Source organism: Salmo trutta, chromosome 38 (genome assembly GCF_901001165.1).
Source record: "Salmo trutta chromosome 38, fSalTru1.1, whole genome shotgun sequence".
NCBI classification, from domain to species: domain Eukaryota; kingdom Metazoa; phylum Chordata; class Actinopteri; order Salmoniformes; family Salmonidae; genus Salmo; species Salmo trutta.
This window is the reverse complement of record NC_042994.1, coordinates 4221922-4238627: the sequence shown is the minus strand read 5'-3', so window position 1 is coordinate 4238627 and position 16706 is coordinate 4221922. Positions and strand designations below refer to the sequence as shown.

Here is a 16706-nt window from a genome sequence, read left to right as displayed (position 1 = left end):
TAGTTCAGTATATTATTGACCTCCTACTGCGCTACACTAGTTCAGTATATTATTGACCTCCTACTGCGCTACACTAGTTCAGTATATTATAGACCTCCTACTGCGCTACACTAGTTCAGTATATAATTGATCTTCTACTGCGCTACACTAGTTCAGTATATTATTGACCTCCTACTGCGCTACACTAGTTCAGTATATTATTGATCCCCTACTGCGCTACACCAGTTAATTCGACATCCTACTGCACTACACTAGTTGAGTATATTATTGACATCCTACTGCGCTACACTATTTCAGTATATTATTGACCTCATACTGCACTACACTAGTTCAGTATATTATTGATCCCCTACTGCGCTACACCAGTTAATTCGACATCCTACTGCGCTACACTAGTTCAGTATATTATTGACTTCCTACTGCGCTACACCAGTTAATTCGACATCCTACTGCGCTACACTAGTTCAGTATATTATTGACTTCCTACTGCGCTACACCAGTTAATTCGACATCCTACTGCACTACACTAGTTCAGTATATTATTTGCCTCCTACTTCGCTACACTAGTTCAGTATAATATTGACCTACTGCTGTGCTACACCAGTTGAGAATATGATTGAATTCCTACTGTGCTGCACTAGTTCATTAGTAGTATATTATTGACCTCCCACTGCACTACACCACTTCAATATACAGTTGAAGTCGGAAGTTTACATACACTTAGGTTGGAGTCATTAAAACTCGTTTTTCAACCACTCCACAAAATTCTTGTTAACAAAGTATAGTTTTGGCAAATCGGTTAGGACATCTACTTTGTACATGACACAAGTAATTTTTCCAACAATTGTTTACAGACATATTATTTCAATTATAATTCACTGTATGTATCACAATTCCAGTGGGTCAGAAGTTTCCATACACTAAGTTGACTGTGCTTTTAAACAGCTTGGAAAATTCCAGAAAATTATGTCATGGCTTTAGAAGCTTCAGATAGGCTAATTGACATAATTTGAGTCAATTGGAGGTGTACCTGTGGATGTATTTCAATGCCTACCTTCAAACTCAGTGCCTCTTTACTTGACATCATGGGAAAATCAAACGTGAACGTACTTTGGTGAGAAAAGTGCAAATCAATCCCAGAACAAGAGCAAAGGACCTGGTGAAGATGCTGGAGGAAACAGGTACAATAGTATCTATATCCACAGTAAAACGAGTCCTATATCGACATAACCTGAAAGGCCGCTCAGCAAGGAATAAGCCACTGCTCCAAAACCGCCATAAAAAAGCCAGACTACGCTTTGCAACTGCACATGGGGACAAAGATCGTACTTTTTGCGGAAATGTCCTCTGGTCTGATGAAACAAAAATAGAACTGTTTGGCCATAATGACCATTGTTATGTTTGGATGAAAAAGGGTAGGCTTGCAAGCCGAAGAACACCATCCCAACCGTGAAGCACGGGGGTGGCAGCATCATGTTGTGGGGGTGCTTTGCTGCAGGAGGGACTGGTGCACTTCACAAAATAGATGGCATCATGAGGAGGAACATTATGTGGATATATTGAAGCAACATCTCAAGACATCAGCCAGGAAGTTAAAGCTTGGTCGCAAATGGGTCTTCCAAATGGACAATGACCCCAAGCATACTTCCAAAGTTGTGGCAAAATGGCTTAAGGACAACAAAGTCAAGGTATTCGAGTGGCCATCACAAAGCCCTGACCTCAATCCCATAGCAAATTTGTGGGCAGAACTGAAAAAGCGTGTGCAAGCAAGGAGGCCTACAAACCTGACTCCGTTACACCAGCTCTGTCAGGAGTAATGGGCTACAATTCACCCAACTTATTGTGGGAAGCTTGTGGAAGGCTACCTGAAGCGTTTGACCCAAGGCAAACAATTTAAAGGCAATGCTACCAAATACTAATTGAGTGTATGTAAACTTCTGACGTATGTGATGAAAGAAATAAAAGCTGAAATAAATCATTATCTCTACTATTATTCTGACATTTCACATTCTTAAAATAAAGTGGTGATCCTTACTGACCTAAGACATTTTTTACTAGGATTAAATGTCAGGAATTGTGAAAAACTGAGTTTAAATGTATTTGGCTAAGGTGTATGTAAACTTCTGACTTCAACTGCATTATTGACCTACTGCGCTACACTAGTTCATTAGTAGTATATTATTGACCTCCTACTGCACAACACTAGTTCAGTATATTATTGATCTCCTACTGCACTACACTAGTTCAATATATTATTGACCTCCTACTGCATTACACTAGTTCATTAGTAGTATATTGTTGACATACTACTGCGCTACACTAGTTCATTAGTAGTATATTGTTGACATACTACTGCGCTACACTAGTTCATTAGTAGTATATTGTTGACATACTACTGCGCTACACTAGTTCATTAGTAGTATATTGTTGACATACTACTGCGCTACACTAGTTCATTAGTAGTATATTGTTGACATACTACTGCGCTACACTAGTTCATTAGCTGGAGTGTGTCATGGTTTAATTAAGACTAAGTAGCCTATCTACTGCCACCCACACGACTGACAGACATATAGTAGTGGGAAGAAGACACTGTACAATATCATAGCTACAATCAGGCTAGAACAATATTCTAGCCCTGAAATATGCTAAAGCTAGCTACAGGTAACTTATCACCATCAATACTCTAGCCCTGAAATAAGCTAAGCTATCTACAGGTAACTTATCCCCATCAAAACTCAAGCCTTGAAATAAGCTAAAGCTAGCTACAGGTAACTTATCCCCATGTACTGCTAAATGACTATGTTCCTACAGCTGTAGTTAAGCTACTCTATGAGTGCATCCCAAATGGCACCCTATTCCCTACTTAGTATACTACTTTTACGGGTTCTGGCCAAAAGTATTGCACTATATAGGGAAAAAGGTGCCAACGGCGTTGTGGAGGGTTGGTCGGTATCCAGATTTTCATATCGTCTTACCGTCCTTCTCTCGTCCCAGGATTTACAGTATTACTGGCTTGGTACACAAGGGGGCACCCAAAAAAACTATTACCAGAATGCTAACAAAATTACCATAAGTAATAGTGAATTTTCATGGATGTTGCTAGCTAAATATGCTAACGAGCGCAAACGAAAATAAACAAATTGCAAAGACAGGCAATCCAGCTCATGCCATTTTTGGTGAGTTTGGACATTTACAAGCAAATATGAACGAGAGACGTTGTGCAAATGAACAAAGTTTTGACACATTCTTGTCTGAAGGAAGAATATTACTTTGTACACGCTGTGTCTGTGTGGAGTCTGGAGTCGCTAGGGCAACGGGCCTGCCTGCTCTGCTTGGAGAAGAGGGGGGAGGAGCAGACGGGCCCAGAATGAGGAGAAAAAATGCAAGGAAATCAAACTGCAGTGGCAGCTGTACAGATAACTCATCCAAAGGGATTTGACTTCTCAAACACGGCAGAAAGCTACCACAATATAATGCCCCTTGACCTTATTAATTCAGACACTTACTTAGATAACTAGCAAGTTAAACTTAGGAGTTGCATTAATGCAGAATTCATACTTTTTCACTCAGGAAAAAAAGATAAAACGCATAAGAAATATCTTGCTGCATTTAAAAAAATAAAATAAAAACTTGTGTGCACTACCAGTAATACTGGGTATCCCGGGATGAGTTTGCAGATGCAAACATGCAAATAATGCAATTGAATGCACACACACACACACACACATACAAAACACACTCATTCCTAACCCCATTTCCCTGAGTAACAGCACACCACAACAGGAGTGCAAAAAGCCTGAACACAGCATATCTATCCATGGCCATTCAGACTCTATATGTATGTGTGTGTGTGTGTGTGTGTGTGTGTGTGTGTGTGTGTGTGTGTGTGTGTGTGTGTGTGTGTGTGTGTGTGTGTGTGTGTGTGTGTGTGTGTGGAGCCCAGAGCTCAATAACAACAAACCCTGGACACAAAATGCAAGCCTCACCACCTGGGCTGAAATAGGAGAGATGGCAGATTCAAACATACACACACACACACACAGAGTTGCACACACACACAAATAGCAGTGCCGGGGCACAGAGAGGCTATCACTGCTAGTAAAGCTATATGAGAAAACCATGAGTCATTGCAATAAACTGGACTGGTGTTGCGTAAGGGCTGTGTGTGTGTGTGTGTGTGTGTGTGTGTGTGTGTGTGTTTGTGTGTGTGGGCGGGGGGGGGGGGGGGGGGGGGTTGAATGACAGGTGAATCGCTGAGTGGATTAGACGGGTAACACTAGGGGTGTAACGGTACACGTATTTGTACCAAACCGTTCGGTATGGGGACCTCGGTTCGGAACATACTGTGAAACCAAATGACTACATAAAAAAATATACAGTGCCATCGAAAAGTATTCAGACCCCTTGACTTTTTGCATATTTTGTTAGGTTACAGACCTATTCAAAAATGCATTAAATAGTTTTTTCCCCTCATCAATCTACACACACTACCCCATAATGACAAAACAAAAACAGTTTTTTAGACATTTTTGCTCATTTATTTAAAAAAAATCTAAACAGAAAAATCACATTTGCATAAGTATTCAGACCCTTTACTCAGTATTTTGTTGAAGCACCTTTGGCAGCAATTACAGCCTTGAGTCTTCTTGAGTATGACGCTACAAGCTTGGCACACCTGTATTTGGGGAGTTTCTCCAATTCTTCTCAAGCTCTGTCAGGTTAGATGGGGAGCGTTGCTGCAAAGCTTTTTTCAGATCTCTCCAGAGATGTTCGATCGGGTTCAAGTCCGGGCCCTGGCTGGGCCACTCAAGGACATTCACAGACTTGTCCCGAAGCCACTCCTGCATAGGCTGTTTGCTTAGGGTCATTGTTCTGTTGGAAGATGAACTTTTCACTTTGGATCAGGTTTTCAACAAGGATCTCTCTGTACTTTGCTTCGTTCATCTTTGCCTCGATCCTGACTAGTCTCCCAGTCCCTGCCGCTTAAAAACATCCCCACAGCATGATGCTGCCACCACCATGCTTCACCGTAGGGATGGTGTCAGGTTTCCTCCAAACGTGATGCTTGGCATCCAGGCCATAGAGTTCAATCTTGGTTTCATCAGACCAGAGAATCTTGTTTCTCCTCGTCTGAGAGTCTTTAGGTGCCTTTTGGCAAACTCCAAGCAGGCTGTCATGTGCCTCTTATTGAGAAGTGGCTTCTGTCTGGCCACTCTACCATAAAGGCCTGATTGGTGGAGTGCTGAAAAGATGGTTGTCCTTCTGGAAGCCATCTCCACAGTGGAACTTTGGAACTCTGTCAGAGTGACCATCGGGTTCTTGGTCACCTCCCTGACCAAAGCTCTAACCCTAACCCTAACCCCAGATTGCTCAGTTTGGCTGGGCGGCCAGCACCAGGAAGAGTCTAGGTAGTTCCAAACTTCTTCCATTTAAGAATGACGGAGGCCACTGTGTTCTTGGGGACCTTCAATGCTTCAGACATTTTTTGGTACCCTTCCCCAGATCTGACCCTCAACACAATCCTGTCTCAGAGCTCTACGGACAATTCCGTCGACCTCATGGCTTGGTTTTGCTCTGACATGCCCTGTCAACTGTGGGACCTTATATAGACAGGTGTGTGCCTTTTCAAATCATGTCCAATCTATTGAATTTATCACAGGTGGAGTCAATCAAGTTGTAGAAACATCTCACGGATGATCAATGGAAACAGGATGCACCTGAGCTCAATTTCGAGTCTCATAGCAAAGGGTCGGAATACTTACGTAAATAAGGTATTTCTGTTTTTTATTTTAATAAAATTGCAAAAATGTAATTATGGGGTATTGTGTGTAGATTGCTGAGGAAAAATAAATATTTAATCAATTTTAGAATAAGGTTTGAATACTTTTTAACGGAATAGCCTAAAATGTTTTTTCAGCTCCGATTTACTCAAGAGACCTACAACGCAGTGTAGACATGTCTTTGAGTAAATCGGAGCTGAAAAAACATTTTAGGCTATTCCGTTAAAACAACTGGAGCCTATGCGCACATTGTAATCAAAATTAGAATCTTAATTGGTGCATTTCAAACTGTCCTTTTGTGAGGCGCAGTCAGGGACTAGTTCTGCACAATGGCAAGTGGTGGGGTGGATATTCCAGAAATGGAGGATCCGCCGTCATCGTTTAAATCTCCAGTTTGGGGACATTTTGGCTTCCCAGTAGATTACAACGACGAGGGACAGAGAGAGTATGTCGCCACACACCTCGAACATGTTGACACATTTACGCCGACATCACCCAAGTATTCCTACCACTGGAGCAAGACGGAAACGCAATCTGCATTCAAGCCGACCTCGGCAGCTGATTCTGACCGGGCCAAAGAAATGACAAGAGCGATAGGCATGTTTATAGTAGAGGTCGACCGAATATGATTTTTCACTGCCGATACCGATTATTGGAGGCCCAAAAGGCCGATGCCGATTATTCGGCCGATTTTTTTATATATATTTTTTTGTAATAATGACAATTACAACAATACTGAATGAACACTTATTTTAACATAATACATAAATAAAATCAATTTAGCCTCAAATAAATAATGAAACATGTTCAATTTGGTTTAAATAATGCAAAAACAAAGTGTTGGAGAAGAAAGTAAAGGTGCAATATGTGCCATGTAAGAAAGCTAACGTTTAAGTTCCTTGCTCAGAACATGAGAACATATGAAAGCTGGTGGTTCCTTTTAACATGAGTCTTCAATATTCCCAGGTAAGAAGTTTTAGGTTGTATTTATTATAGGACTATTTCTCTCTATACGATTTGTATTTCATATACCTTTGACTATTGGATGTTCTTATAGGCACTTTAGTATTGCCAGTGTAACAGTATTGCTTCCGTCCCTCTCCTCGCTCCTACCTGGGCTCGAACCAGGCACACATCGACAACAGCCACCCTCGAAGCAGCGTTACCCATGCAGAGCAAGTGATGTTTGAAACGCTATTAGCGCGCACCCCGCTAACTAGCTAGCCATTTCACATGGGTTACACCAGCCTAATCTCGGGAGTTGATAGGCTTGAAGTCATAAACAGCGCAATGCTTGAAGCATTGCGAAGAGCTGCTGGCAAAACGCACGAAAGTGCTGTTTGAATGAATGCTTACGAGCCTGCTGGTGCCTACCACCGCTCAGTCAGACTGCTCTATCAAATCATCGACTTAATTATAATATAATAACACACAGAAATACGAGCCTTTGGTCATTAATATGGTCGAATCCGGAAACTATCACGTTTATTCTTTCAGTGAAATACGGAACCATTCCGTATTTTATCTAACGGGTGGCATCCATAAGTCTAAATATTCCTGTTACATTGCACAACCTTCAATGTTATGTCATAATTACGTACATTTCTGGCAAATTAGTTCGCAACGAGCCAGGCGGCCCAAACTGTTGCATATACCGACTCTGCGTGCAATGAACGCAAGAGAAGTGACACAATTTCACCTGGTTAATATTGCCTGCTAACCTGGATTTCTTTTAGCTAAATATGCAGGTTTAAAAATTTATACTTCTGTGTATTGATTTTAAGAAAGGCATTGATGTTTATGGTTAGGTACACGTTGGAGCAATGTGCGCGATTATATGCAAGCGATTATATGCAACACAGGACAGGCTAGATAAACTAGTAATATCATCAACCATGTGTATGAGTATGATTGAGTATGATTGATTGATTGTTTTTTATAAGATAAGTTTAATGCTAGCTAGAAACTTACCTTGGCTTCTTACTGCATTTGCGTAACAGGCAGGCTCCTCGTGGAGTGCAATGTAAAGCAGGTGGTTAGAGCGTTGGACTAGTTAACCATAAGGTTGCAAGATTGAATCCCCAAGCTGACAAGGTAAAAATCTGTCGTTCTGCCCCTGAACAAGGCAGTTAACCCACCATTCCTAGGCCGTCACTGAAAATAAGAATGTGTTCTTAACTGACTAGCCTAGTTAAAGACAGGACAGAGGGAGGGAGGTGGCAATGTGGGAGAGAGAGCGAGGAGAGTGAGGGAGAGAGAGAGAGAGAGGGATGGAGGGAGGGGGGTGTAGAGGGAGAGAGAGATCAGGACAACGGTTTCTTTATGAAAAAGAGGCAGCATTCTCTCTGTCTCCTGCAATCAATCTACCTATTTCTATAGTCTTTACCTGACTGACAACTATTATTTAACCTCTCTCTGTCTCTATCTCACAGTCACCTTCTCTCTGTCTCCTGCATTCAATCTACCTATTTCTATAGTCTTTACCTGACTGACAACTATTATTTAACCTCTCTCTCTCTCTCACTGTCACCTTCTCTCTGTCCTCACCCTGACCCGAGTCACTTCACTGTGTCCCCTTGTTGAACCTCCTGATCACTCTCTCTCTCGCTCTCTCTCACTGTCACCTTCTCTCTGTCCTCACCCTGACCCGAATCACTTCACTGTGTCCCCTTGTTGAACCTCCTGATCACTCTCTCTCTCTCTCTCTTTCTCACTCGCTCTCTCTCTCTCACTGTCACCTTCTCTCTGTCCTCACCCTGACCCGAGTCACTTCACTGTGTCCCCTTGTTGAACCTCCTGATCTCTCTCTCCATCCCTCTCTCTCCATTTCTCTCTCTCCAGCACAACCCAAATTAGCCAATTCAGCTTAAGCTTGCTTATATAGAGCGGTTACTACCTATTTGCTGAAATGGGTGCGAGAGGGCAAATAATGTGGCTCAAGCACCTTCACAAGGTGCTGAAACCCCCTATTCTTCTCAACTAGGAAAATGGGCGCACATCCACCACTATAAACTAGAGGTCGACCGATTAATCAGAATGGCCGATAAATTAGGGCTGATTTCAAGTTTTCATAACAATCGGAAATCAGTATTTTTGTACGCCGATTTGGCAGATTTTTTTTATACACACCTTTAATTAACTAGGCTCTGATGGGGCTGTTAGAGACATGTGTATTATATGCTGAAAGACACTCACTGTGTGTTTAAGGTTATACACACACACACAGAGACACACAGAGAGACACACACCCTCTATATGAGGTGACATTATAGCTGACAATAGAGTACCAGCTCCTATTCAGATGAGACCTCAGACTAGCGAGTCCATAAGGAATACCCTGCTGTACAGCTGTAAAGACAGTTCCCCTGTTGATGATGTACCCATCCACAGGTCAAGCTGGACAGGACACACACACCTGTATGCCTGGAAAGAGATCCCTTGTCAGATAATACAAAAGGGAAGCGGAGGAAGCAGAGAACACCTCTACTGAAACACTTAACTCTTTCTTTTTATTTATTGTTCCTCTCTCTTCTCCTGCCTCCTCTCTTCTCCTGCCTCCTCTCTTCTCCTGCCTCCTCTCTTCTCCTGCATCCTCTCTTCTCCTGCCCTCCTCTCTTCTCCTGCCTCCTCTCTTCTCCTGCCTCCTCTCTTCTCCTGCCTCCTCTCTTCTCCTGCCTCCTCTCTTCTCCTGCCTCCTCTCTTCTCCTACACTCTCCCTCCACTTTTCTACCCTACTCAGCACTGAAGTGCCTGCCCTCTCCATCTTATCAGCTCCTATCTGCAGCTCAAACATGCTCTGCCCACAATGCAACACCTGGGCACAAACACAGTAGCAGCCAAATATAAACTAGCAGCCTCGGTGTGTGTGTGTGTGTGTGTGTGTGTGTGTGTGTGTGTGTGTGTGTGTGTGTGTGTGTGTGTGTGTGTGTGTGTGTGTGTGTGTGTGTGTGTGTGTGTGTGTGTGTGTGTGTGTGTTAGCGCTAACTCATTTACTAACAAAACACTCACTGACTATTATGAGTTTTGAAATGATGACCCTGTTTGATCCTGTATGACCCTGTATGATCCTGTATGACCCTGTATGACCCTGTAGAAGTGCTGATCTAGGATCAGGTCCTCACTGTCCATGTCATCTTTTTCAAATATGATTTAAAAGGTAAAACTGATGGTGGATCAGCAGTCCTGCTCTGAGACGCTTCATGAATATGGCCGTGATGTGCTTTAGGTATTATATCATTACCCAATGGGATGAAAGCCACAGTCTGCAATATTTCCTGCTGTTCAATGTGATGTATGTGTATATTCAGTGAGCATACAGTCTACTACACACACGTTGTCTGTAAATGTGTAATAACTTGCTATATTCCTGAATGTTCTTGTTCTTGTTTGAAGTGAGAGGTAAAAAACACATTTCCTAAGGAGATATAATAACCTAGAATAACCCATTTTTATTTACAGTTTTACTTACCAAGCAGCAGTTTTAGAAATTTTGGGATGTACATAACACGCTTCATTGTTACAATCAACTAAACAACATAGAATCAAAACACCCAGTTATTATGAGTAATCAAGGTAGAACCAAAATAGACCCCTTTCGGTGTTTACAAACATTGCGGCACACGAGGGCGATGCACAGAACTTGGTTGCAGAACACGGGTGAGTTCTCATAGACCGGAAGCAAAAAAAAGCCTCTATTTACATGTTGCTTATGAGCGCCTTCCACACTACTTTTGGATTATAATTGGATTGTAGGACTTGTATGAATGTCCTGCTTATTAATATGAAGTTCGTGTCATCATCGCAAATCAACTGCATTATACTTAAAATAACGTCGATTTCACCCAGTAAAATGACTTATTGGCTAGCTTTGCTCACCGCCTACGTCAACGAGTGTTAGCATTCTAGCTAATAACTGCTGTGTCCAAAATAGGTATTTTGCAAAGATCACAACCAAATATAATCTTAGCGAATGTTCAAACACTATTCAAAACAACATTGGAAGTCATAATAACTATGGAAATATCTCAATCATGTTGAATGGGCACAGATGGCGATGGCCGGTGTTTCTGCATCCTGCCTGACGTCAGTGTGTGTGTGTACTGAAAAGGGGGACACAGAACAAAATAAAATAAAAACGTACCCTTCAGTTTCTCCATCAGGCCCTGCGTCGCCCTCTCCAACACCCGCCCATCCTCCTGCTGGTACCGATCATCCAGAAACCCGACGGTGGCATCTGATAGGTGTACCTTCCCGGCGACGCCCAGTTGTTCCATGAGGTTAGCCAGGTTGACGTCGTTGGACCACACGTCGAACTTGAACCGCTTCATCCCCAGGATCCCACAGAGGACCGTGCCGGTGTGGACCCCCACCCTCATGTCCACCGTCTCACACGTCTCCTGGCAGAACTGCTCAATGGCCACGATCATACCTAGTTTCAGAGTAGAAGAAGAAGCAGAAGAAGACTTTATTGACCCGTTTTCCTGGTAGTACACTGAAACTGCTTGGATCCCAATCACCCCTGAAACACAAACACACACAGGTCAGACGGAAAGTAGTGAGCACACATCCAGTAACTAGTAACAGGTGCAGGGTACAAAAAGTCAACTGGCGAAAGAAAGATACTGTACCCACCCACACACTGCTGATTGCTCCCCTAGTTTTATTGGAAAACATTCTGACCCAAAGGTCAAGAAGACCAGTTTCAAAAGACCTTCAGATCAAAACTTTGCACAAAAATGACAAAGACACGTGTGTCATTCCACTGAATGGGAGTCATTAGAAGCACATCTAAGGGGACAGATTAGTTTATTCAGAGCACATGACAATAAACAGCACACTAAATGCTTTTCGGAGCTATCTCAACTCATTCTAGATGTGGACAACAGATATGCCTCTACTCCAACTTGAACTCTACAAAGAGAGACTGCTACACCAATCGGAATTTGACAATCCACGAAACAAACAGAGCGGCTTCTGTTTAAGTCGACGCAGAGAGAAAGCTGGCAAGTTGTTAACTCACCAGCTTCAACCTGAAATCTGTGCTGCAGCTGATTTAACTTCTACCAATCCCAAAGAAATCAACAATCAATGTAAGCAATTCTACTCTGCTCTTTACTTGTCAGAGGCTCTTCCTGACACATATCGTATGCATGCATTTCTAGACAATCTGGACATCCCCTGTCTCAATTCAGATGAGCAAACTAACATGGATGCCTCAATAAGTGATGATGAAGCTTCTCTGGCAATCCAGTCCATGCAGAGTGGTAAAGCTCCTGGGCATGATGGCTTCCCTATTGGATTTTATAAAGCATTCTCCTCTAAACTATCCCCTATCCTCAGCTCAATGTACAATGAAATCCTTTCTAGTCAGAAACTGCCCCAGACACTTACCCAGGCAACTATTTTGGTTTTGCTTAAAAAGGACAAGAATCCCCTAGACTGTGGCTCATACCGCCCTTTAAGCCTTTTGTGCTACGATTATAAAATTCTCACTAAGGTCCTCTCGCGCCGTTTAGAGACAGTGATGCCTAATATAATTAACTCTGACTAAACCATATTTATCTCAGGTAGACAATCTTTCTATAATATACAGCCGGCTATTTAATGTTCTTCATTCTGCCCACTCAACTACAGCCAGAGGTCGTCAGCTCTCCTGATGCTGAGGCTTTCGACCGGGTTGAGTGGGAATATCTATTTACAGTACTAGAGAGATTTGGGTTTGGCCCGTCAATCCTTTCCTGGATTTAGATTTTGTACTCGTCCCCAGTGGCTTCTGTTCACACCAACAATGTTACCTCCAGCTACTTCCCTCTCCACAGGGGGGCCAGGCAGGGTTGCTGTTTATCCCCTTTCCTATTTGATATGGCTATTGAGCCTCTTGCTGTCACCCTACGCGGAGAGGAGGGGATTAAGGGGCGACATAACTCACAAGGTGTCCTTATATGCAGACTATCTTCTTTTATACATCTCTAACCCTGTGGAGTCTATACCCGATGGTGGATCAGCAGTCCTGCTCTGAGACGCTTCATGAATATGGCCGTGATGTGCTTTAGGTATTGTATCATTACCCAATGGGATGAAAGCCACAGTCTGCAATATTTCCAGCTGTTCAATGTGATGTATGTGAGCATACAGTCTACTACACACGTGTTGTCTGTAAATGTGTAATAACTTGCTATATTCCTGAATGTTCTTATTCGATGTGAGAGGTAAAACAAATTTCCTGAGGAGATATAACAACCTAATTATATTAGGCATCACTGTGGAGTCTATACCCTATCTCTTGGACATGCTACAAGGTTTTGGGACATTCTCTAGTTATGAGTTAAACCTAACACAAAGTGTGCTCCTCCCCATTAATCATTTAACAGAAGGTATTGGATATGGTCTTTACCTATTTGGGGATGAAGGTCACACGCTCATTTAAGGCTCTGTTTAAACATAACTTCAAAACACTCCTGGAGAGCACTAAGCAGGAGTTCATAAGGTCTCTTCCCATTTCACTAGCAGGTCACATTCATTCTGTTAACATGACTGTACTATCTATGTTATTGAACTTATTACAAATGAGTCCCATTTTTTTGCCAAAGTCGATATTCAAACAACTGGACAGCTACATTTCAACCTCATTTGGAATAAGTCAAATCCACAAATGAGAAAGGTATAAGGCTGCAGGCGGACTGGGCCTTTCCAATGTTTTACACTACTACTGGTCAGCAAATATATCTAAATGTGTTTATTGGGTTTCTACATTTGAAAAAAAGGATGGTCCAACTTGGGCCATCATGGAGTTACAGTCTTGGTACCAATTCCGAAATCACTTAAACAAATCACTTAAACAAGCCTTAAACAAGCGAGCTGCTTCTCTCCATTAACATCTCTTCCAAGCGTCACAGATTGACACGACATTCCAGTTCTGGCATAGGAACGGTCTGGTGTTTTTTTGTGACCTATTTGTTGATAACACCTTTGTCTCATTCCATACTCTGAGGATTGACCATAATCCCAATACCCACTTTATTAGATATCTGCAAACTCTCAGCCTTACCAAAAAACATTTCCCTTCATTTCCACTCGAGCCCACTAAGTGTCCAGTCGAGAGGTGCTTAGAGCTTAACCCATATCTGAAGGGCACAATCTCCAGATTATACAACATAATACAGAACATTAATCTGCCTTCCTTGGCAAATACAAAATCTGCATGGGATCAAGACATGGGTGGCGAGCTGCCCGATGATATATGGCAACACAGTATTGAGTGTATCCACACATCATCATTTTGCGTAAGGCATGGGCTCATTCAGTTCAAAGTTTTGCACCGACTCCATTACTCAAATGATAGATTGGCAAATATATATCCAAATGTTGACCCCAAGTGTTTGAGATGCCACCAGAGTCCAGCGACTGCAGGACACATGTTTTTGTCATGCCAATATTTGAGTGGGTTCTGGGACCATTCTCACATATGTGTAATACAACTGTTAGCCCCAACCCGTTGACTTCCATTTTTGGGGTACTTCCCCTAGACCAGAATGCTACCACGCATCAGGCGAATGCGATAGCCGCCCTCCCTTTACGCAGCGGGTTAAGGAGGTGGTGTCATCTCTGCCTTTGGAGGTTGGGTACACTGTGCATGGGCCCTGACAAAAGTTTGACTTAACCTGGTCCCCATTAATACCTTGAGAGCCTGTCTTTTACTTCATGTAACTTGCATATTTTGGTATGCTGTCATGTCTGTTCTAGTGGCCATATATTGTGCTGATAAGATTCAACTATAATTATGATACTGATTTTATTTTCTCCATTGTTTTTGTTCCTATTACCGTTTATGTTTCTGCCCTGTTTAATTTATGTTTCTATGTTATCCTCGTATGATGCCTTGGTGGGTGGGAGGTGTGGAGGGAGGCGTGGAGGGAGGTGTGGAGGGAGGGGTGGAGGGAGGGGTGGAGGGAGGTGTGGAGGGAGGTGTGGAGGGAGGGGTGGATGGGGGAATGAGGGGTTGGGGTTGTACTGTTTTTCTGTTCTCATTTCTGAAAACCTATAAATAAAGTACAAAAATAAAATGACAGACATTGCAGGAGCAATTAACAGAATGCTATCTACCCATCTTTATCCCATTGGATCATACCTAGTCCCATCTCGACACAGCAGTAAGCGTGGTCAGGGCGTGGCTCGGGACATCCCGCCACGCAGTAGTAACAGTCTCCCAGTGTACTGATCTTCTCACAGCGCGTCAGCTCACACAGCCGGTCGAAACGGCCGAAGAGGTCATTGAGGAGCCCCACCAAGGCGTGGGCGGACTTGTTGGCAGACATTTTGGTGAAGCCGACGATATCCGCAAAGAGGATAGAAACAGGCTCCATCCGCTTCATGTTGAATGGCCTGAAGATGATCTGATGATCAAATTAAATCAAACTTTATTTAAAGTGTTTTTAAAATTGTAACACACTTTGCAGTAAATCAATAAGCTTCGCAAGCTTTGCTTGTTCTTCTGGGTCTAGGCCGGTTACCGTAAAGCACTTCGTGACAACTGCTGATGTAAAAAAGGCTTAATAAAATACATTTGATTGATTTGGATAATAAAATAAATAAAAGCAGACCACACATGAAGCAATAAAGGAGGAATAAAATAGCATACAAACAAACAATGACTAAAAGGCCAAGCTAAACGGGTGAGTTTTTACGCATGATTTTAAAACGCCAATGGTGTTTTTAAAATCAACCACTGCTCCTCTTACCTGGCCTCTGGGGATCGAAGTCTTCTTCCTCTTATGATGACTATGATGATGGGGATGGTTCTTAGGGCTCGCCGCGATCGACGAAGCCCCCCCAGGACCTCCGACCGTGGACACAGCCGACGCCGAACAAGCCCCGGCAGAGTATCTCTTCCCTGCATTCCCCTCCATCTCCTCATCCCCCTGCTTCATCAGTTCATCGGCGACCCTCCTCGGCATGACAGAGTGGATCATGCGTTCCTTCAACGCTTTCTCCACCTGTAACATATTCACAAAGACAGGTAACAACTGGTTTCCTTCTCCACCTGTAACATATTCACAAAGACAGTGAACCACTGGTTTCCTTCTCCACCTGTAACATATTCACAAAGACAGGTAACAACTGGTTTCCTTCTCCACCTGTAACATATTCACAAAGACAGTGAACCACTGGTTTCCTTCTCCACCTGTAACATATTCACAAAGACAGGTAACCACTGGTTTCCTTCTCCACCTGTAACATATTCACAAAGACAGGTAACCACTGGTTTCCTTCTCCACCTGTAACATATTCACAAAGACAGGTAACCACTGGTTTCCTTCTCCACCTGTAACATATTCACAAAGACAGGTAACCACTGGTTTACTTCTCCACCTGTAACATATTCACAAAGACAGGTAACCACTGGTTTCCTTCTCCACCTGTAACATATTCACAAAGACAGTGAACCACTGGTTTCCTTCTCCACCTGTAACATATTCACAAAGACAGGTAACCACTGGTTTCCTTCTCCACCTGTAACATATTCACAAAGACAGGTAACCACTGGTTTCCTTCTCCACCTGTAACATATTCACAAAGACAGGTAACCACTGGTTTACTTCTCCACCTGTAACATATTCACAAAGACAGTGAACCACTGGTTTCCTTCTCCACCTGTAACATATTCACAAAGACAGTGAACCACTGGTTTCCTTCTCCACCTGTAACATATTCACAAAGACAGTGAACCACTGGTTTCCTTCTCCACCTGTAACATATTCACAAAGACAGGTAACAACTGGTTTCCTTCTCCACCTGTAACATATTCACAAAGACAGGTAACCACTGGTTTCCTTCTCCACCTGTAACATATTCACAAAGACAGGTAACCACTGGTTTCCTTCTCCACCTGTAACATATTCACAAAGACAGGTAACCACTGGTTTA

General features: G+C 42.8%; 1 protein-coding gene and 1 long non-coding RNA gene across 3 annotated transcripts in view; both read right to left on the bottom strand.

Moving 5' to 3' along the window:
• The window catches only part of LOC115178829 (adenylate cyclase type 9), an 80426-nt gene that overhangs the window by 59830 nt on the left and 3890 nt on the right, over positions 1 to 16706 (bottom strand). For both annotated transcript variants that reach the window (XM_029740179.1, XM_029740180.1), the window contains 3 exons: positions 15521 to 15775; positions 14911 to 15175; positions 10924 to 11211 (listed from right to left, as the gene is read on the bottom strand). In XM_029740179.1, coding sequence (XP_029596039.1) covers positions 10924 to 11211; positions 14911 to 15175; positions 15521 to 15775 — 808 coding nt within the window. The remainder of the gene's footprint in view (positions 1 to 10923; positions 11212 to 14910; positions 15176 to 15520; positions 15776 to 16706) is intronic.
• Positions 8158 to 8841, bottom strand: LOC115178830 (uncharacterized). Its single transcript, XR_003872702.1, has 2 exons — positions 8577 to 8841; positions 8158 to 8368 (listed from the first exon to the last, which is right to left on the bottom strand). It is a non-coding gene; the product is annotated as an uncharacterized LOC115178830 (long non-coding RNA).